General features: G+C 37.5%; 1 protein-coding gene across 8 annotated transcripts in view; it reads right to left on the bottom strand.

Annotated features, from left to right (window-relative positions):
- The window catches only part of LOC126184757 (protein Malvolio), a 408,032-nt gene that overhangs the window by 86,588 nt on the left and 297,377 nt on the right, over positions 1 to 24,067 (bottom strand). For all 8 annotated transcript variants that reach the window (XM_049927300.1, XM_049927302.1, XM_049927301.1 and 5 more), the window contains 4 exons: positions 18,607 to 18,795; positions 10,504 to 10,629; positions 4,395 to 4,621; positions 753 to 891 (listed from right to left, as the gene is read on the bottom strand). In XM_049927300.1, the coding sequence (XP_049783257.1) occupies positions 753 to 891; positions 4,395 to 4,621; positions 10,504 to 10,629; positions 18,607 to 18,783 (669 nt within the window). In that variant the 5' untranslated portion in view covers positions 18,784 to 18,795. The remainder of the gene's footprint in view (positions 1 to 752; positions 892 to 4,394; positions 4,622 to 10,503; positions 10,630 to 18,606; positions 18,796 to 24,067) is intronic.

Raw genomic sequence — 24,067 nt, 5'->3', positions numbered from 1 at the left:
TCAACAAATGTGAACATTCCTGCAGCTTTCGCAGGATACACACCACCTTCTTTCCCTTTTTCATTAAAGATGACTATTTTGAATATATACTTAGTTGGAGTTAAACAAAGAGATTGTACATGATCCACGATTCAATAAGAAATGTAAATAAAAGAATGTAATGCAATTTGATAACAGTGGAGATTTTTCTGTTATAAATTTCAAGTATGTCAACTAGGCTATTACAGGTCAGCAAAAATGCAAGTTTTTGGTAATTTGTGGCTTATGTGGGACCAGTAGGGAGATATTACGAACATATTTATGATACACACTTCATTGTTTGTTGTCTGTACAACTGTATTCAGTGATACAGATAAAGTTTCAAAGAGATGGCACATACAATTATTGTAACGAACATCACCATTTTCACTGCGTCATTCTTCAAATTTATCAAGATTGTGGTATCCACCAGAAATAGACAACAAGAGACAGCAATATTAGTGGCTGATTTTAGAGTGTAGTGAGGACTTTCGATCAGTGGAAGGTTTTGAAAGAGTATTAAGAGTGTGTGTGTGTGTGTGGGGGGGGGGGGGGGGGGATGATGGAGTTACAGTGGAGAAGACAACTTCAAGATCCACATTTCATTGCCATTCATAACAAATACCAAAATACTTCTGTTGTTGCTCTTTTCACAACATAAAAAAGACAGTAAAGACAAAAAAATATTTACAAACATGTGCACAAGCATAAAACAAATGAATTTGGTATCTTACCTCATAACCAAAGGTAACAGCCATAACAGAAATTAAAAAACCAAAGAGCATCTCTAGTTTGCGAAGTCCATACTTGTCGAGCAGCAAAAAAGTAAATGTGTCAACAACTGTTATTAGAACACCCACATAAAGTGGGACTCTGCAAATAAAATAAAATAAAGTAAAATAAAAAAGTTTGCTCTGTTTAGCACAAGAAAAGTAAAAATAAATAGGTACTCTACTAAGTAGCTGAATTGAGTAAATGGCAAAAACTAAAAGTGATTGAAGAAACAGTATAGCTTTTTCAGTTTCTAACACAGTGAAAGCAGGAAAGTTGTTTCTGAAAAAGTAATAGAGCAAACCAGTGTGTAAATTCCATTCTGGAGTAGACTATAAGGGGTACTGATGTACAAATAAAAAATAAATAATAGCAATATGATTTTCCAAACGAAATAAACTAAGTGAATGCAACAAAAAGAAACAGGTCTGCTGAAATAAGGTATCATTACTGTAGCCTAGCTTACACACGATAATGGAAAGTCCTTTCTGAAATATAAATAATTTAAGGAGTACAGACAACAACTAATCAGATACACAAGACTGATAATGATGCTAGCTTTTGGATGAAGCTTTCTTCATAGCTATAGAGTACAAAACACACCAGTTCGGATGCAATGTACTAACTATATTGCGCTGGCACAGCAGCTGCATTGCAGTCAGGGATTGTGTCATGTGACGTGGGCAACAGCAGACAGTTGGCAGGGAGTGAGTGGGTTGGTTAGGGAATAAAGGCTGACAGCTGGGAGTGACAAGCAGCAGGTACACGAGATAGGAACACTACACCAGTGAGCTCTGTTTTGGTCACAAACAGAAATCCAAACACCTACATGTGTGTGTGTGTGTGTGTGTGTGTACTCTATTGCTCTGAAGGAGGATTTGTCCAACAGGTAGCAACATTCTCTGTCTCATCTATGTGCCCACTAATGACTCGGCATCTCAACTATTTGGTTAATGTTTACCTTTACTCCTCAAGTTATTTATATACCAGGAAGGATTTTCCATTACGTATTTATAACATCACTTGATTCCCTTCCATACTATGCCTCATGCTGTCTATTCTTTATCACCGTCTCATCATCTAAATCTGTTTTTTTCTCTCTATATTTGTCAGTCCACATCTTCCCGTATGTGCCTTCCTTACGCACACATATTACCAGTGCCATCTGGTGTGGTCACACTGCACCTCTGTGCCATCTTGCTGCACTACTCCAACAAAGTTTTCTATATATCTGTTGTCACCTTCCATTGAATTGATATGCTCTGTTTGACACACAGAATACCTAAATATAAAATAACTTTAGTAAGCAATAAATTTGAGTTAGGTGTGGCAAGCAGTCACAAATAAAGTTTCTGATTAAAGGGACCAAACAGCTGGCACAAAACACTGGTTATTTTGATGTGATACTGATAACCACAATGATCTGATCTAGATGCTTAGTTAACAGGTAATTGCTGCTGAGATCTCATCCTATTAGTATAACATGATAAAGAAATTAAAATTGCTTTCTCCAAACTTACCCAGAAATGCTACTTTGATTTTTGACACTGGTAGCCAATAAAACAAGTTATTTTTGGATCACCTTGCATGCACACCTCTAGCCAGACTATCTCATGTTTTAAACTGGTATTTAGCTCATTACGTGTGACAGTTTCTTATGGGAATAAATTCATCATCAATATCATACAGACTTTTTGAAAGATTTTGTTGCTAATAATTTTTTGATTCATCCAGCTTGGCCTTCCAAGCAATTTGTAGAAATTATTGCTATTACTATAAATGAAAATGGTTAAATACTCAAACAGATAACCAATACCAGGTTTACATTTTCTCAGTCTGATCTGCAAGGATATCTTTACAGATCAAACATATATGCTACCCGTCTGTAAGTAGTACACATCTGACATGTTCAGGGGAACCCATTAGTTTTCTGCCTGACAGCACATGTCAGTGAGTCTACATCCAGATGCATTACTGAATTAGCAGTACTTCTGGTTTCAACATCTCACTGTACACCAAATCACAGGACTCCAGTCAGTTCTGGGAACAACGCTACAAATGGCACGTTGTGCTTCCACCATTTCAGTCAGCCAACAAAAGGAACTGAAGATGGCATCTGAACCAAAGTGAGAGGGGTCACCAGGGCTGACATAAACCATGACTCGCAAATGACCACACATTGTGCACTGAATAGTGGCCAATATAGCCTCCTCTCCAACTCTGGTGGAAACCTTCCTCCCAATAAAACACACTTCATGACTGCTGTGCTCCTGAGGGACTTCCATTACATATCTAAGAATGGTGTTCCCAATAACCAACAATAATTCTTCCCTCTGCACTTGCTATGAGTTTCCAAAAATATAAACCTGTCACATTATATGAGGTGACTCAAGCTGGCTCAAACATCTCTTCAGCAACAGACACCTCATACTCTTTAAGTTATACAGAGGCAGGTGTGTATCCAAATGTACCATCTACACAAAGACCCATGAGCTAGACACAGTCACTGTGCACTCGAGCAAGCAAGTTTACGCACTTCATAGGAAACTGGACCGATGCATTTGAAGTGTCACACCTGACATCCCAGGCTTCCTCAACTCCGTGAAGCAGTCTGTAGCTTGTCAATTGTATTCAAAGTTGCTTTTAGGCATTGGCAAACAGGGCCTAGTCCTTCTACATCTGTACAGAATCATACAGCCACTACTAATCTGTTACCAATAACTATAACTAACAAAGTACAGAAAAGAATTAAAGGCCTTAAACCTGAATAATCTGTTCAAAATTACAGAACGAGACCTTGGTACCACCAATTCTTTTATCGCCATCTCTTAAGTCTCTATTCAGATTTTTTATTCTTATTATCTTGCCTTTGTTTAATCTTGCCATATATGTTTTACTTACTTTGAAAGACGCCATCATAAATCACCACCACCATCATGTGCATATCATAGCTGCATTTATGCAAGCACTGGCTTAAATTATAGATGAGCAACACATGGCAGGAAAATGTCTTTTCCACTTAAAAGTAATGGAACTACTGGATTCACTTTTGGAACAATACGAGCACTGACTAATTTTCCTTGAGTATTAAGAAAATAATGGACAGCTAACAATGTTAATACAAAACTGTACATGTCAAAACTAATTAATAGCCACACACATTATCACTGATAGTTCAATAATTTTGTCTATAGTGCACACGGATATTGTTACATCCAGTTGCCTGAATACTTTGACAGTGGAATACAATAGCATCCTGATTCCATTTTGATCTTGCCTTAATACAACTGTATGGCTCCTCCTAGAGCTCCCTTGTAATCCTTAACTAAGTTGAGACACCACAAATCATAATATACTCTCACTGTCTAATTATAAGTCATTACAACCCCATCTAGAGATGACAACAATGGCTTAAGAAATTATACTATTCATTTTAATATTGGATTTAGAATGAAATAAATGATTTAATGAGGGTGACCACTGAACAACTTACACACAACCAATGATTATATCAGTTAGCTAACAGGTATCTAAAAAGTAAAATAAAGACCCTATGGTCTTTGAGTTATTTTATCATATTTATGTGTTTAACTTTTTATACTTACACCCTATTTGACAAAAGATATATGGCTATGGCTGTACCAATAACTTCTTGCATATCTGAACCAATAATGGCAACTTCTACCATTATCCACAAAAATATTCGAGGCAATTTTCTATACTGGCGATAGCACATTTCTGCTAGGTGAAGGCCAGTGACAACACCAAGACGTGCTGAGAGCCTCTGCATTACCAGACCAAGCACAGTAGCTGACATTAACACCCATAATAGCTGTAACAAGAGTAAACTTTGTAAATATTGAAGACATGTGAAGTACTGAAAAAGAAATATGCATTTGAAAAATATTTAATGGGTTACAAGTCTTCAGGCTTTGAAAATAATGTGATATTTTGTTACAGTTATCTTGCACCCAGAGGGGAAATAACACTGACAGCTAAGAAACAACATGAACCACCCTCCAAGTGCCTTTTTCATATGAGCAGTGACCACTGTCCCCTATCATCAATTTTTAAAAAAATGCATATTCTGCGATCATAATAGGTATTTTTAGCTATGAAAGAGGTCAGGTCACCCCCTGTCTTTAAGACCAGGCATTTGAATGACAGATGGACATATAAAAACTAATAGTACCTGCGAAGCTTTCAGAACTTCGTTTTCAGAGCAGAATGGAAATACACTTCTTGAAACAATCGTATAATTCAAGCTACTACTGGTTAATTGGTTACCCTGTCATCTTACTTCCCACTATTCACACAAAAGGTTACTGTCAACAAATGCAAATCCTTCCCAATCATATGGATTTTCCTTCACCTGAATAAACATCATCCAAATCTCTGAAAGTATTTCAGATTCATTCATTTTCTTCAGTCTTCTGAACAGGGCCATCTCTAAAAGCAGGAGGAACTTCAAGAAGAAACCAGCAACTATTTGAAATATCAAAATATAATCAAAATGCTAACTAAGCTTAAGGTACAGGAATGCAATCAAGTTTGCTACACTGACTACTGATATAAACACCTAAATAGACAATGCAGTTAAAATATATCACAACAGAATGCACCTACAGACAGTGTGTACAATACACGAGTTATCTCGAGATACATTTGTAATGGAGGGCATGCAAACCACGAGTAACCTCATGTCCACACACAATGTGTTAATAGTCTGCAGTGTGACACTGTGTCAACTGCTTTCTGGAAATTTAGGAATACAGAATCTGCCTTTTGTCCTTCATAAATGCTTTGCAGGATATCATGTGAGAAAAGGGTAAACTGAGTTCTAAATCCATATCAATTTTTTGACAGAAGCTTTTCTGGCTCAAGGAAATTTATTATATTTTAACTTAGAATATGTTCAAGAATACTGCAACAAGCTGTTGTTAATGGCATTGGTCTGTAATTTTGTGGGTCCATTCTTTTAGCGTTCTTATATACAGGAGTCACCTATGCTAGTTTCCAGTCACATGGGACTTTGCACTGGGTGTGAGATTATTCATGATAAATGCACGCTAAGTAAGGGGCTAATGACAGAGTACTCTCTGTAAACCCGAATTGGGATTCCATCCCAACCTGGCATCTTAATTGTTTTCAACTATTTTCCAGGGATGTTTATTACTGTGTCCTCTATAAGGGAGTCTATGCAATGGGCAAGCAATGGTATGTTTGTACAATCCTCCCGTGTAAATGAGTTCTTAAAAACGAAATTTAAAATTTCAACTTTCTTTCAGTTCCTTCTACTGGCACATTAGAATTTTCACAGGTTCTCAGCAGGATGTTCTGCTATGGTATGATGCTGGGAGTTCTATTTTTCACACACTGATCTTTTTACATACACACCAGTTCCTACTAATTTTTGCTTCTTGTCATTTTCACATTCTTTTTTGAACCAAGAGTGCAAGAGTCCCTACTTTTTCACTATTTTCTGAATTTTGTTATTAAACCATGGTGAGTCTTTTCTGTCCTTAATCCACTTATTCAGTACATTCTTCTCCAGAGCGCAGTTTACGATAAGCTTAAACTTGGCCCATAACTGCTTTACTCCACCATACTGGTGCTGCATACCACTGTTCTTGTGTAGTGTTTTGTCATTTTCTATTTCAATAGCCTCCTTCATATTACAATCCCGGAAATAGTTTATTCTAATTAAAACAACTGTTCAGCCAGATAAGTTTGATGTTACATTAGTGATATTAAATACTATTATCTATTAATGTGTGTGTGTGTGTGTAAAGAAAGTGTTTCTACTGATGATCAGTTGCCAGTCTTGGCATTAGGCACTATCTGCAAGCAAGTTGTCCTACATTTCATAACAATTTCCTAGCACAGTTCCTTTAGATATATCACATGCTACCTTTGATTCTCACATGGTTTCCCCATTAAGAACACCATACTGGGTTCTATTGGATAGGGAGCCTCCAATCTAGCTATACATTTGTTTCAATACTTTGCAAGTAAATATTTTGTTTACTTGGCAACTGCATGGAACTGTATCTCTGGCTTTTCCAAAGTCAAGGAATACAGCGTCAATTTGGATACCATTATCTACAGGTTTCTCAATATTGTAAATAAAACGAGCATGCTGCATTTTATAAAATTAGTGCTTTTAAAATCTGTGTTGAGTTCTACAGAGGAACTGTTCTGTCTCCAAAACAGCAATCATATGTGAACACAATATATGTTCCATGAAAACAAATCTTTACATTTACTTTTTAATTTGTCTTCTCCATACCGAAATATCAGGGAGACAAGTTAGTTCTGTTATTTTAGGTGCAAATTCATGAAAAACATATAAGAATTTTCAAAGTTTTCAAAAATAAGGAGTATATTTTTCTCTTAGTCAGGTATATCACAGTAATATCCGATAAGTGTCCTCTTCATTCATTGTGAACATATTCCTGACACCTTTTGGATAAACATCAAAATATGTTTAAAATCATAAGTTTTTGTATCTGTGGCTGCCAATGTAGCTCATCTATGAACACATCTAATTCTGAACTGGAAGCTTCTGAGTTATTCTCAGTTTGCATAGGGGGTTCTTTCCAACTTGATAAGTCAACATATTATTATAACCAGTATTGAAATTTTGTAGAGTTCAAACAGTTGCACATTTTAACATTAAAAGTATAAGTGCAGCTAGAGCATTTTGACAAGCGATGTATTGTTTCCATCTCTTCTGAAATAATATATAGAATAAAGCTGGTAGGAACTGTGGAGAGATGGTACGTGTTACGTATATACTTTCCTGGAAGCTAATCTACATTGGACAAAGTTGGGATCATCTGTTGTTGCTCTACAATTTCCAGCTTTTCTCCATAATGTATAATCAATATTATTTTTGTATATTTCACCGTTTCTTGCCTAACATAACATCACAATTAATTTCAGGCACCCACTGACAAAAGGTAACATCACATCACAATTAATTTCAGGTGTTCACTGACAAAAGGTATGACCTTTTTCTTTATTTGTAATCATCATATACAGGGTGGTCAGAAACAGACTGAAAAGCTTGTAAGGATGTTGCAGGTCATGTTGTGCTGAGAAATAATTGTTAACGAAAAAGTTCACTATGTTGTACTGTTTCCAAGTTAATTAGCATTGAAGTTAGCCAATCAAACTGTTACTCATGCAAATTCAAGTGTCATCAAATGTATTCTTCATTTGGTTTCCTAAAACCAAAGAAGAGATTGATACAAATATTGGACTTGGCATGGTAATAAAGATTGAACCCGAGCCAAAGGCTGAGCAGTTTTGTGCGCTATCATTTATGCTTTAAGAACAACTGACACTAACTGTATCTGGATGGCAACTTTTAACTCAGAAATGGCACAATGTATAAATTTTTTTCCTTAACAATTATTTCTCAGAAAAACCTGCCCTGCAACACCCTTACAAGCTTTTCAGACTGTTTCTGACCATCCTGTATAATTATACAGATCTAAGCCCGCATAACTAATTTGCCCCTAATTGTAATAATTAACTGATTATATTACACTCAACCTGCTCTCATTTCACTTAAAAATGGTCACATATTAATCACTAATTTTTATTTCTTTTACTAAAATAAAATAAATGACAAATATTCTAAATATGACATTAAATTAATGTTTATCTCCAAATAATTCATAAAACAACTGGACATGGCTAACAGTAATGAAAAGAAGTCCACATAAGGATCAATACTTGTCAGGTATAAGCTTGTACTTAAGCTTGCTTTAGTAATTCATACCAATTCCCATGATATGAATGCATCACAATTCATCTCTAAAAGTCTAATTGTAGCTTATTATACTGTCATGCCAAAGTTACGTGGACCTCGACAATAGAATAAAGTACAGGAAATAAAGGAAAGGCAACCAACAACCTACAGCTAACTTATGTGTGGCACTTAGAAACATGCAACATAAAACTGTTTATACTTGTTCTAGAGCTCTTGTTCTTTCTCTAGTAGAAGCACAGACATTCATGCACACAACACAGGCACCCAAATGAACATGCCCGTTTCCACAGTGAGATTCAACGTGGCCATGGGTATGTGCATTTGGGTGCTTATGCGGTTGTGTGTGTGACATGCTTCTACTAGAACAAGAGCTTGGAAGCTGGTATACACAGTTTCCTATTGCAAGTTTCTATGTGCCACACACCTGCCAGCTATAGGTGAGTGGTTGTCTTCCCCTCCACCCAGGAATTTCCTTTGTTGTTATGAACAATATACAATATTATTCATGAGTACTTCTGGAGTTTCAGAAGGCAACTGCCAAAAAAACTACAGAGAATGAACACACATCAGTATATTGAGCATCTCTCCAAGATTTTAACTCGCATTACAAGTACTCAATATGGGCACCATTAGTGACATGGCACTGTTAATACATGCGTGAAATTCATTAAAGTTGTTGCTGCAGGAAGGCGCAATGTATCCCACATAGGAAAACAGGTTGCCTATATTTTTTGCAGATGATGCTGTAGTATATAGAAATGTTGTAACAATGGAAAATTGTACTGAAATGCAGGAGGATCTGCAGCGAATTGACTCATGGTGCAGGGAATGGCAATTGAATCTCAATGTAGACAAGTGTAATGTGCTACGAATACATAGAAAGAAAGATCCTTTATCATTTAGCTACAATATAGCAGGTCAGCAACTGGAAGCAGTTAATTCCATAAATTATCTGGGAGTAGGCATTAGGAGTGATTTAAAATGGAACGACCATATAAAATTAATCATCGGTAAAGCAGATGCCACACAGATTCATTGGAAGCATCCTGAGGAAATGTATTCCGAAAACAAAGGAAGTAGATTACAGTACACTTGTTCGCCCACTGCTTGAATACTGCTCACCAGTGTGGGATCCGTACCAGATAGAGTTCATAGAAGAGATAGAAAAGATCCAACGGAGAGCAGCGTGCTTCGTTACAGGATCATGTAGTAATCGCGAATTGGTTATGGAGATGATAGATAAATTCCAGTGGAAGACTCTGCAAGAGAGACGCTCAGTAGCTCGGTATGGGCTTTTGTTGAAGTTTCGAGAACATACCTTCACCTAGGAGTCAAGCAGTATATTGCTCCCTCCTACGTATACCTCACGAATAACCATTAGGATAAAATCAGAGAGATTAGAGCCCACACAGAGGCATACCGACAATCTTTCTTTCCACGAACACTACGAGAGACTGGAATAGAAGGGAAAACCGACAGAGGTACTCATGGTGCCCTATGCCACACATCGTCAGGTGACTTGCGGAGTATGGATGTAGATGTAGATATCTGCAGCCATTAACTAATTCAATGCAACAATACAGAGTGAATGATTTATCTACATGTTCCATCACATCTGCCTACTAGTGCAACAACTAAGCCACAGCATGTATTATGGATCAAAAGTTGAAATGATGCTCTACCAACTGATATGTGCAATTTTCTGTATTTCTTGCAGTTTTTGTGCAATTGTCTTCTGAATTCCTATAGGTCCTTATGAATAACCCTGCACTAAAATTTATGTGTTTTTGAAATGTGCAAATATAAAAAATAGGAAAAGTTGAAACCAATACTGGTATGATATTATCTATCTACTCCATAAAGTGTAGTGATTTTCAGAGTGCAAATGTAGACAACAATTGATAATGAAGAATGATAAGATGATCCATTCTTACTTTATACTGTGCAACACTTCCAGATTGCAAGTCCGATTCAATATTTCCAGGATCCAAATATGCAATGCTCATGAGAAATCCAGGGCCAGTACAAGCCCATAGTTTTCTGAAACTAAACCAGGAATCCTGAAACAGTAGGATACGAATATTTCTCATCACTGAAGTTCTTAAGACATCGAAGATCTCAAAAGTGCTACAGAATAAAAGCAAAACATTACTGCTGCTGTTGAGCTGATCAGACTATGGAAAAACAAAATGAACTATTTTCTTTTAAGTATTAAATACAAAAATAATAAACAGATTGATTTATGAGATTATGTTTCTCTGCTCATACACACACAGGTGTCTTCTGCAATTTTCGAGTCTACACCATTTCTGCACTATCAAAACTTAATTTTCTTAAGTGATAATATCATCATGGGTGATGATCTGATAAAGCGCTCTCAACACTTTCACTGAAAATACACTAAAGACTTAATAATGCGAATTATAAATTGGCAAGTGTTACCCACAGGAGCGTCATATGACTTTAAAATATATTGGAACACTGGAGATAAATTCACATTTCTGAACTTTTTAAATCAATCCTTCCATTTACAAAACCTTCTCACCGAAGTAAATACTTGGCTTTTATTTTTAATGGACACCACAAAAGGAAAAAAATGTATACTGACAGCTACACCCAAGTTCAACCACACAACAGAAAATTGGAATTGTTCCAAGTTCATCTTAACATATTTATGAGGACAAGCAGAAGTTGGCATGTTAATATTGCTTTATTAACATTGGCAAAATGTAGCACAATAACGTTAGTTATGTGTCAACTTTATCTACAGAATAGTTTTGCTTATATAATTGTTTGAAGTAGTCATTTTGTTGTTGTTGTTGTTGTTGTTGTGGTCTTCAGTCCTGAGACTGGTTTGATGCAGCTCTCCATGCTACTCTATCCTGTGCAAGCTTCTTCATCTCCCAGTACCTACTGCACCCTACATCCTTCTGAATCTGCTTAGTGTATTCATCTCTTGGTCTCCCTCTACGATTTTTACCCTCAACGCTGCCCTCCAATACTAAATTGGTGATCCCTTGATGCCTCAGAACATGTCCTACCAATCGATCCCTTCTTCTGGTCAAGTTGTGCCACAAACTTCTCTTCTCCCCAATCCTATTCAATACTTCCTCATTAGTTATGTGATCTACCCATCTAACCTTCAGCATTCTTCTGTAGGACCACATTTCGAAAGCTTCTATTCTCTTCTTGTCCAAACTATTTATCGTCCATGGTTCACTTCCATACATGGTTACATTCCATACAAATACTTTCAGAAATGACTTCCTGACACTTAAATCTACACTCGATGTTAACAAATTTATCTTCTTCAGAAACGCTTTCCTTGCCATTGCCAGTCTACATTTTATATCCTCTGTACTTCGACCATCATCAGTTATTTTGCTCCCCAAACAGCAAAACTCCTTTACTACTTTAAGCGTCTCATTTCCTAATCTAATTCCCTCAGCATCACCCGACTTAATTCGACTACATTCCATTATCCTCGTTTTGCTTTTGTTGATGTTCATCTTATATCCTCCTTTCAAGACACTGTCCATTCCATTCAACTGCTCTTCCAAGTCCTTTGCTGTCTCTGACAGAATTACAATGTCATCGGCGAACCTCAAAGTTTTTATTTCTTCTCCATGGATTTTAATACCTACCCCAAATTTTTCTTTTGTTTCCTTTACTGCTTGCTCAATATACAGATTGAATAACATCGGGGAGAGGCTACAACCCTGTCTTACTCCCTTCCCAACCACTGCTTCCCTTTCATGCCCCTCGACTCTTATAACTGCCATCTGGTTTCTATACAAATTGTAAATAGCCTTTCGCTCCCTGTATTCTACCCCTGCCACCTTTAAAATTTGAAAGAGAGTATTCCAGTCAACATTGTCAAAAGCTTTCTCTAAGTCTACAAATGCTAGAAATGTAGGTTTGCCTTTCCTTAATCTTTCTTCTAAGATAAGTCGTAAGGTCAGTATTGCCTCACGTGTTCCAGTGTTTCTACGGAATCCAAACTGATCTTCCCCAAGGTCGGCTTCTACTAGTTTTTCCATTTGTCTGTAAATAATTCGTGTTAGTATTTTGCAGCTGTGGCTTATTAAACCGATTGTTCGGTAATTTTCACATCTGTCAACACCTGCTTTCTTTGGGATTGGAATTATTATATTCTTCTTGAAGTCTGAGGGTTTTTCGCCTGTTTCATACATCTTGCTCACCAGATGGTAGTAGTCATATACGGTAGATTAGTCATACACGGTAGATTTTGTTCAAATTGATAAACTGGAATACCATGTGTTTTTCATTATACAATTCTTTGTTTTGGATGATTTATCATCCAGAATTGTTTAACGCCTATAAAGAGTATATTCTTTCATTTTCAATAGTGATGTAGTGGACAGCTTGGTTAAAATATGGCTGTACTTCTCCTGAAGATGATCGTGTGAAAGACATTCGTGAATTGCAACCACATATTTCCAACACTGAGAATAGATGCAACTTGGTACTGGAAAACTGGCAACTGAAGCTGTATGAAATAGCAGACACACTAAGCATATCAGAAAGAGCACAGTTTTTATTACATTAACAATTAACTATGAGAAAGCTTTACTCCAGATAGGTGCCTCATAGTTTGAAAGCTAACCAAAAGAAAATGTGAAAACAAATTTGTCAGCAATGTCTGAACTGTTTTAAAAAGAATCAAACTGATTTTGTGTGCAGGTTTTATATTGTGGCTGCGACACTGGTTACCCACTTTGCACCATAAACAAAATAGTGATCAAAGCAGTGGATGAAAGCTGGTGGACACACAACAAAGAAGACAAATTTCATTTGGTCTGCTGTAAAGGTTACAGGCAGTTCGTTTTTTCTGGGATGCAAAGAGACTCTTCCTATTGTTTACACCAAAAACTGTAAAACAATAGATAATGAATACGATGAAAACGTTCTGGACAGACTAGATGAAAAATTAAAGTTTCAGAAGATACAAATAGGGCATGCAAAAGTGCCTTTGCAGCATGAAAACCAAAGAATGTGAACTACATAATTTTAGAACATTCGTTCTGTTAACCAGATTTGGTACCCTCTTGCTTCCACCTATTCAGACATCTAAAGAAATTTTGTGATAGTCAAAGGTTATGGCAGCCACAGCTGGGCATTTTTAAGATCTTAAATCAACACATTTCTGAGGTGGAACCTATTCACTGGAAGAAGGTTGGATAACATGCACTAACCTAGATTGAACTACATTGAAAAGTACATTTTTACCTAAAAAAAAAAAAAAAAGGGATCATTTCACTGCAAGCCTGTGAACTCCTCACTATTCCCCCACACAGAAAGTATAACAAACAATGAACTTTATTTGTCTCTGAATTTATTTGTGCCACCTGAACAAGAGGCTTCTGTGAAACACTGCACAAATAAATAAAAAATTAGCCTGAAAAAAGTCAGAGTGACATTACATGAACATACAAAATTGTTCTGGCTTTTGTACCTACTTGTTGACATGTTGCCTATTGGCTCTTGTCTCAGGTTCTTTGGCCAAAGTTAGTTCGACAGTTTTTCTGATGTTTCACCAGCGCGGATGGCTGGCGAAGTGTCAGAAAAATTGTGAAACAAATGTCAACTGAAAAACCTGAGACAGAAGTCAACAGGCAGTATGTAATTACTTTAATGTATCAGTTCACAAACAGCTACAATTTTCTTTCTTTCCACTTGTACCAAGCACATCATATTTCCATACACTGTCTGCTGGTTTTCAGCACTAATTGTAATATAAAATACAAAATTAACTATGACTCTCACTGTAATGGCCTAACAGTAAAATAATAATAATAATAATAATAATAATAATAATAATAATAATAATAATAATAATAATAATAATAATAATAATAATAATAATAATAATAATAAACCCCGTGGAGGCTCGGGAAAAGAATAGGCCTTCGGTATGTTCTGCCAGTCGTAAAAGGCGACGAAAAGAACAAACCACTAATAGGGCTAACCACCCTTTTAGTGTGATTAGTTGGTTCAGGACAGAACTAATGAAGCCTCGGTCAAGCGCTGTCATGGTCGGGGCCGACGCTTGAACCCTATGCCCGTCCACAATGGTAACGGCACTGCTAGCCACACGGAAAACGATTTAAATCCAAATAGAGGTGTTTTGCAGGACATGCTTCCTGCAACCACTCTAGAAGGAAAACAAAGACAGAGGATGAGATGGTCAGACGAAGTTAACCGACACCTCATGTTCTGTTATTACCAAGCAACAAACTTCGGAACCAACACAACTGGATACAGATCACAAGTATACACAACATTTATTACTAGATACCCAGAATTAAAATTTTTAACAGAACAACGACTAGCTGATCAGATTCGTGTAATAATCAAAAATAACAGGATACCCCAGTCAGAATTAGAAAACATCAAACAACAAGTACAACAAATACTGGAACAAAATAATGTGCAATCAGAAGAAGAAGAAGAAGAAGAAGAAGAAAATACAGTAATGGAAAACATCCCAGAGCAAACAAACAAAGAACACCACGCATCAATTAAACAATCAGAGGAAATTGAAATCTTAAGACAACCACCAGAACAAGCACAAATAGAACACGAAGTGACACACATGTTAGATATAGAAGAAAAATTTCTGCTGACGTATATAGAATACAAAGACACAAATACAGACATAAGACCATTCTTGCATAGACCACCAAATAACCCACAAGTCGAAACAACAATAAAAACTATCAACACAATCATACACAACAAAATAAATGAAAATACAACTATGGAAGAGTTACAACTACTGATTTATATAGGAGCACTCACTACACTAAATATACACACTAGGCAGAGATCAGAACCAACCAACACACAGAAGAAACCCACAAAACCAGCATGGCAACACAGGCTACAGATCAGAATAGAAAAACTGAGAAAAGACATTGGACAGCTAACACAATTTATAAGAAATGAAATATCAGACAAAAAACGAAAAAGGTTAGGTAAAATCTCACAACAAGAAGCGATAGAGCAATTAGATGAAAAGAAGCAGAAATTACAAGCATTGGCCAAACGACTTAGAAGATACAAAAAAAGTGAAAATAGAAGGAAACAAAACCAAACATTCAACACAAACCAAAAGAAATTTTACCAGACAATAGATAACACACACATTAAAATAGACAATCCACCAAACATAACAGACATGGAACACTTCTGGAGCAACATATGGTCAAACCCAGTACAACATAACAGACACGCACGGTGGATACAAGCAGAAACAGACTCATACAAGATGATACCACAAATGCCTGAAGTGATAATTTCGCAACATGAAGTCACCTGAGCAATTAATTCTACGCACAATTGGAAAGCCCCAGGAAATGATAAAATAGCAAATTTCTGGCTAAAGAAGTTCACCTCAACACATTCACACCTAACTAAATTATTTAACAATTACATTGCAGACCCATACACATTCCCTGATACACTTACACAAGGAATAACTTATCTGATACCTAAAGATCAAGCAGACACAGCAAACCCAGCAAAATATCGCCCCATAACATGCCTGCCAACAATATACAAAATATTAACTTCAGTCATTACACAGAAATTAATGACACATACAACACAGAACAAAATTATAAATGAAGAACAAAAAGGGTGCTGCAAAGAAGCACGAGGATGTAAAGAGCAACTGATAATAGATGCAGAGGTGACATATCAAGCTAAAACTAAGAAAAGGTCGCTGCACTACGCATAGATTGATTACCAAAAAGCTTTTGATAGTGTACCCCACTCATGGTTACTACAGATAGTGGAAATATACACAGTAGATCCTAAATTAACACAGTTCCTAAACATAGTAATGAAAAATTGGGAAACCACACTTAATATCCAAACAGATTCAAGTAGTATCACATCACAGCCAATACAGATTAAGCGTGGAATATACCAAGGAGACTCATTAAGTCCTTTCTGGTTCTGCCTTGCTCTGAACCCACTATCCAACATGCTAAATAATACAAATTATGGATACAATATTACTGGAACATACCCACACAAAATCACACATTTGCTATACATGGATGATCTAAAACTACTGGCAGCAACAAATCAACAACTCAACCAATTACTAAAGCTAACAGAAGTATTCAGCAATGATATAAATATGGCTTTTGGAACAGACAAATGTAAGAAAAATAGCATAGTCAAGGGAAAACACACTAAACAAGAAGATTACATATTGGATAACCACAGCGAGTGCATAGAAGCGATGGAAAAAACAGATGCCTATAAATATCTAGGATACAGACAAAAAATAGGAATAGATAATACAAATATTAAAGAAGAACTAAAAGAAAAATATAGACAAAGACTAACAAAAATACTGAAAACAGAATTGACAGCAAGAAACAAGACAAAAGCTATAAATGCTTATGCTATACCAGTATTGACCTACTCATTTGGAGTAGTGAAATGGAGTGACACAGACCTAGAAGCACTCAATACACTTACACGATCACAATGCCACAAATATAGAATACATCACATACATTCAGCAACAGAAAGATTCACATTAAGCAGAAAGGAAGGTGGAAGGGGATTTATAGATATAAAAAACCTACATTATGGACAGGTAGACAATTTAAGAAAATTCTTTCTAGAACGAGCAGAAACTAGCAAAATACACAAAGCAATCACTCATATAAACACATTGGCTACACCATTGCAATTTCATAACCAGTTCTACAACCCTTTAGATCACATCAACAGATACAAAGAAAGTAAATTGGAAAAAGAAAACACTACATGGCAAGCACCCGTATCATCTAACACAGCCACACATAGATCAAGACGCATCCAACACATGGCTAAGAAAAGGCAATATATACAGTGAGACGGAAGGATTCATGATTGCAATACAGGATCAAACAATAAACACCAGATATTACAGCAAGCATATTATTAAAGATCCCAATACCACAACAGATAAATGCAGACTTTGCAAACAACAAATAGAAACAGTAGATCACATCACAAGCGGATGTACAATACTAGCAAATACAGAATACCCCAGAAGGCATGACAATGTAGCAAAAATAATACATCAACAACTTGCCATACAACATAAACTAATAAAACAACACGTTCCCACATACAAGTACACACCACAAAATGTACTGGAGAATGATGAATACAAATTATACTGGAACAGAACCATTATAACAGATAAAACAACACCACATAACAAACCCGACATCATACTCACCAATAAAAAGAAGAAATTAACACAACTAATTGCCATACCCAACACAACAAATATACAGAAGAAAACAGGAGAAAAAATTGAAAAATACATCCAACTGGCTGAGGAAGTCAAGGACATGTGGCATCAGGATAAAGTTGACATTATACCAATTATACTATCAATTACAGGAGTCATACCACACAATATCCACCAGTACATCAACGCAATACAGCTACATCCAAACATATATATACAACTACAAAAATCTGTAATTATTGATACATGTTCAATGACCCGAAAGTTCCTAAATGCAATATAACATATACCGTACAGTTAAAAGGAAGTCACGCTTGATCAAGGTCCGCGTCACTGTCCATTTTTGACTAGACATAACGTCTGAGAATAGAAAGAAATAATAATAATAATCCATTGAATGCAAGTCCAATGTTTCAATGAATATGTGGCTAAATTTTATTTTTGTACTTCACAGTACATATTATTATACAGTCAAATAAATACAAGTACTAGATCACTCGTCATTCTGCCCTGTAGACAGCAGTTGGCTAGCTGGAACACACTTACAGCCTAATCCATGAGTGGTGTTTACATTTGCATTTACTAATATCAGGAGTCCACTTAAGAATCTGTACAAATATTTTAACTTACAAAACAAAAAAAACTAAATTACATTTAACACACTCAACTGTATTATTTTGTAAAAGTATTATTCATATGTAAATAAAGGAAAAGGGTAATATATATGCAATCTTCAACAAAAGTAACTTACACCATCTATATCTGGTATAGTAATTTTTTCTTCTGAGAAGTATGTCTGCTGAGTTCCTGGTGACAATGTTGTAGTCTCTGTAGCATTTTGTGGAGGCAAGCTTCGGCTACTGGAACCAGATGAATTACTTCTCTTTGGATATTTACTGTTGTCTTCATTCTGTCCAGGTCCATTCATGCTGTCAGCTAACTGTAAAAGAACACCAATTATAATTATAGCAAAAATATCATCATCATCATCACCACCATCATCATCAGTAGTAGAGAACATAAAATACAAAGAAAAGACAAGAAAATACTGTTTGTAATAAATGTGAGACCAGAAATCTCAAAGATTGCTTATTTCTTTTCAACCTAATACAGAACAGTATCTTTTCTTAAAATAGTTCTCACATTCAATACAACATCAGTTCCCTAGCAATTCTAGTTTCTAAGGTATATTTTTACTTTTTACAACATTCCACTTACTTGTTTCATAATTCCATTTTTAACAAGCCAAAATTATCTGTCATTTATTTGCAACAGAAAACCTCTGCACTTGGACATAATAACTTACACCTATAAGGGGCATTTAAATGAAACCCAGTCCCTAGTGTAAAGCAGCTGTAATGATTTTATTAACTCAAAAATGTAGTTATACACAGTACACACACTCAAAAATAGTCACCAAAACTGTTGGCACATTTATCCCATTGCAACACTAGCCGGTCAACTCCATCCTTGAAGAAGTTAGTAGGCTGCTGTCGGATCCAGGCCTGGAGCCAGTCACACACTTTGTTATCTGTTGTGACTCCATGTCCGCAAATAGCTTTTTCTAGTCATCCAAACACACGAAAGTCACACAGTGAAAGGTTGGGACTGTACGGTGGATGTTCCAGTGTTTCCCACCGAAACTGCTGCAATGTCGTCCTCACCGCATTGGGCATGTGTGGTCGTATGCAGGAGTGATAACACCATTGGAAAACATGCCTTGGCATTTTGAGTCGATGGCTCATCTAAGGTTCTGTAATGTGGCTTGATAACACTGGGCATTGATGGTGGTTCCCCATTCTAGGAACTTGAAAAGCAGTGGGTCTTGTGGTAAAAAAAAAAGGACATCATGTCCTTACCAGAACTGGTGTGCACAGCCTTTGATTTCTTTGGAGGTGGTGAAGTCGCATGTTTCCACTACTTGCTCTGATGCTTGCTTTCCGGTTCAAAATGGTGACAGAAAGATTTATTCCTCCTCATGATGAAATTGCAGATGACTCAAAGACAGCACCATTTTATTTTGCTGTTCGGCAGTCAGTTGTTGGAGAACTCACTGCGCACAGATTTTTCGAAAGTTCAAGTGTAATGCATTATGGTGTGGACAGTGCCCACACCAATACCCAGTAACCGACGGATCTCATCCACAGTAATTCTGCGGTTATCCAAGACTGAAGAATTCACTTCCGCAACCATTTCTGGTGTCATGACAAGATGAGCCAGTCCAGGACAAGCATTGTCTTCCAGTGACTAGCGCCCCTCAAGGAATCATTTGCGCCATTCCACAACACTTGAACAACTCAGTCTGTACTCACTGTCCACAGCCTTCATCCGTCGATACACTTCACGGCCTCCAACTCCCCCCGCCGCCAAAAATCGAATCACTCCTCGTTGTTCCTGCTTACTCGCCTGTATGTTCGGTAGTGGACAATAACATGTGTGACCACCTTTCCTTTGGTGTGAAACCACATTGGCATTATGCAACATCAAATGGTGTGCACACATCAATCTCTCTAACAATTGATGGCACCACGTACCCGCAGTTACGTGGTGCCACCTTATGTGTAAGGCAAAGGTAGATGCACTGACCAGGTTTCATTGAAATGAATCTCATACATACATATTCCACAAGCCCCCTATGGTGTGTGGTGGTGGGTACCTTGTACAACTACTAGTCATTTCCTTTCCTGTTCCACTAGCAAGGAGAGAGAGGGAAAAAAACTATCTATATGTCCCTGTACGAACCCTAATTTCTCTTATCTTACCTTCACAGTCCTTACACAAAATGTATCGCCAGCTGTAGAATTGTTATGCAGTCAGCTTCAGATGTCCGTTCTCTAAATTTTCATGTAAGTGTTCTGTGAAAAGGACGTAGTCTTCCCTCCAGGGATTTCCACTCGAGTTCACGAAGCATCCGTAGTACCCACAGGTTGATCCAACCCACAGGTAACTAATCTAGCAGCCCACCTCTGAACAGCTTTAATGTCTTTCTTTAATCTGACCCGGTGGGGATCCCAAACACTCAAGCAGTACTCAAGAATGGGTCACACTAGTGTTCTACCTGTGGTATTCTCTATAGATGAACCGTGCTTCCCTAAAATCCCCCAATAAAACAAAGACAACCATTCGCCTTCCCTACTACCGTCTTTATGTGGTCATTCCAATTCGTATACCATTGCAGCATTACACCTAGATAATTAATTGATGTGACTGTGTTAGGCGGTACACTTCTAATGCTGTATTCTAACATGATGGCAATGCTTTTCCTAGTCATTACAAGAACTTCTACATTTAGAACAAATTTTGTCTAGGTCATCTTGTATCCTCCTACAGTCAGTCAATGATGACACCTTTGCATACATCACAGCATCATCAGCCAACTGCAGAAGAGTGCTGCTCATTCTGACTCTCAGATCATTTATGTATTTAGAGAATAAGAGTGGTCCTATCACACTTACACAGGACACACCTGACAAAACCCTTCTCTCTGATGAACTACTTGCTGTCAAGGACAACATACTGTGTTCTATTGTTTAAGAAGTCTTGGAGCCACTCAAATATCTGGTACTCTATTCCGTATTCTCGTACCTTTGGTAACTGTCTGCAGAGGGGCACTGTGTCAAATGGTTTCCATGAATCTAAGAGTATGGAATCTGCCTGTTGCCCTTCATCCATAGTTCAAAGGATAACATGTGAGAAAAGGGCAAGCTAAGTTTCGTACATGTGATGTTTTCTAAATCTGTGCCGATTTGCGGACAATATTCAGACACAGAATATGCTCAAGAATTCTACAGCAAAAGGATGTTAAGAATATTGATTTGTAATTTTTCAGGTCCGTTCTTCTACCCTTCTTATACAAAGAAGTTACCTGTGCTAATTTCGAGTTGCTTGGGACTTTGCACTGCACGAGAGATTCACAATAAAGTTAAGTAAAGGGCCAATGCTGTAGGGTACACTCTGTAAAACCAAACTGGGATTCCAGCCAAAACCTGGTGATTTATTTGTTTTCAACTTTTTCAGTTGCTTCTTTACATCACAGAAGCATATTACTATTTCCTCCATACGGTAGTTTGTATAACGATCAAATGATGGTACATTTGTATGGTCATCCCGCACGAGTGACTTCTTATATGAGAGATTTCGAGCTTCGACTTTCCTTTTTCTGTCTTCCAGTGCCCACCAGACTGGTCAACAAGTGACTGAATAGAAGCCTTCAACCAACTTTGCGATTTATCTACAACAAGAATTTTCTCGGGTTATCTGGAAAAATCTTTTGCTATGGTATGATGGTGGTATAGTTGTATGCTCCTCCCATTGATCTCTTTACAGCCACATGAATTTCTACTAACTTTTGCCTATCATTCATGTGTGTTTTTTTTAACCAAGAGTGCAACAGTCTCTGCTTCCCCAACAATTTCCAAATTTTGTCATTAAACTGCAGTGGGTCTTTTCTGTCCTTAATCCACAGGACATACTTCTCCAGGGCACTATTTACAATCTGTTTAAACTTTGCTCATAATTCCTGTGTGCCCATCATACTGTAACTACATCGTGTCCATTCATTTTCTAAGTGGGATGCTTATTAACTTTAGTAACCATCATCACTATGATATCAGGATCACTAATCCCATTCTCTATACTGACACCATCAATAAGGTCAGGCCTGCCTGAAGTGGCAAGGTCTAAAATATTTACAGTGTGTATGGGCTGTCATACTAGCTGCTCAAGACAGTTTTTGGAAAACTGTTTTTCAAAGTACTTCACAAGACTGCCTGTCAGTACCACCTGCAACAAATCCACAGATGACCCAGTCTATACTCATCAGGTTAAAATTGCCTCCAACTGCTGAGAGCAGACTTTCTTTGAATGACTCAAACTGTCACACCAAAATCAAGTGGCTAGTAAAAACAACCGATAATAACTAACTTGAGTTCACCTAGACCTGTCATGCACATCCAGATAACTTCAGAGGCAGACTCAGTTTCAGAGTGAGTGTGTGTGTGTGTGTGTTGTGTGTTGTGTGTGTGTGTGTGTGTGTGTGTGTGTGTGTGTGTGTGGTGTCACCGCCAGACACCACACTTGCTAGGTGGTAGCTTTTAAATCGGCCGCAGTCCGCTAGTATACGACGGACCCCCGTGTCGCCACTGTCAGTGATGGCAGACCGAGCGCTGCCACACGGCAGGTCTAGTGAGACATACTAGCACTCGCTCCAGTTGTACAGCCGACTTTGCTAGCGGAGCTACACTGACAAATACGCTCTCATTTGCCGAGACGATAGTTAGCATAGCCTTCAGCTACGTCATTTGCTACGACCCAGCAAGGCGCCATTTATCCTTTGCTATGTATCTAATGAAGCATGAACCATCAGACCGATGTACACCAATTATGAATTAAAGTTAAGTATTACATCAACTACGTACTTTATTTAGTAGACTCATCTCCTTTAACTGTTCCAGACCTCACGCCATCCTGCGTGAGCTTATAGCGTGCATTTCGGCCTCCTCTAGCAACACGGTGTTGGCTCTTCTGCCAACACTACAGTGTGTGTGTTTTTTTTTTTTTTTTTGAGCTTATGGCCACTCAACGGCAAGGTATCAGTGCCCCTACACTCCTTAAAACGAATAAATATGGACAAAATCTCTAAAATTGTTGCACACTTATGCTCTCAAATTGACCACACAGTCACTCTACCTCACGTGTGCTAAAACAATGGAGATAGAGTAAAAGTAGCTTTACATGAGATTAAAACATTAGTAAAATGACAAAGGAGCTAAAAGGAAGGCACAGGGAAATGTCAGTCGCTGACCACTTACAAAAAACATGGGTTTAGCCAGTCACCCTGTTAACACTTAAAACCATCTCCCTAAAATCTTGGGAAAAATGTTGGACAACTCATAAAACTTTAAAACTCAAATCAAACTCATTTGTACATTACTTAAAATAGACGGCAGATCTGTCGGAAAATCCACCATGGTCCAAAAAACTGTGGTGCTCACTGATCTGTATGAAGCCACACATCATAGGGCTGCGGCCTATGCGAAGATGGGTAAGGAGGACCTTGTCACACTAATGTGGCTGGAAGGAGGTATGCCATGGGCCATGGTAACATTGTGGGTTTTACTAGATGGAGTCTGTCACTTGCTGCCACTCATCCTCCCACCAACACAAGGCTCTGGATCTCAATAATGAGGCTACAGCATGCAGGGGGATAGCAC

This window comes from Schistocerca cancellata, chromosome 4, assembly GCF_023864275.1.
Source record: "Schistocerca cancellata isolate TAMUIC-IGC-003103 chromosome 4, iqSchCanc2.1, whole genome shotgun sequence".
NCBI classification, from domain to species: Eukaryota; Metazoa; Arthropoda; class Insecta; order Orthoptera; family Acrididae; genus Schistocerca; species Schistocerca cancellata.
The sequence above is the reverse complement of the archived record's forward strand: the minus strand, read 5'-3'. Positions and strand labels throughout refer to the sequence as shown.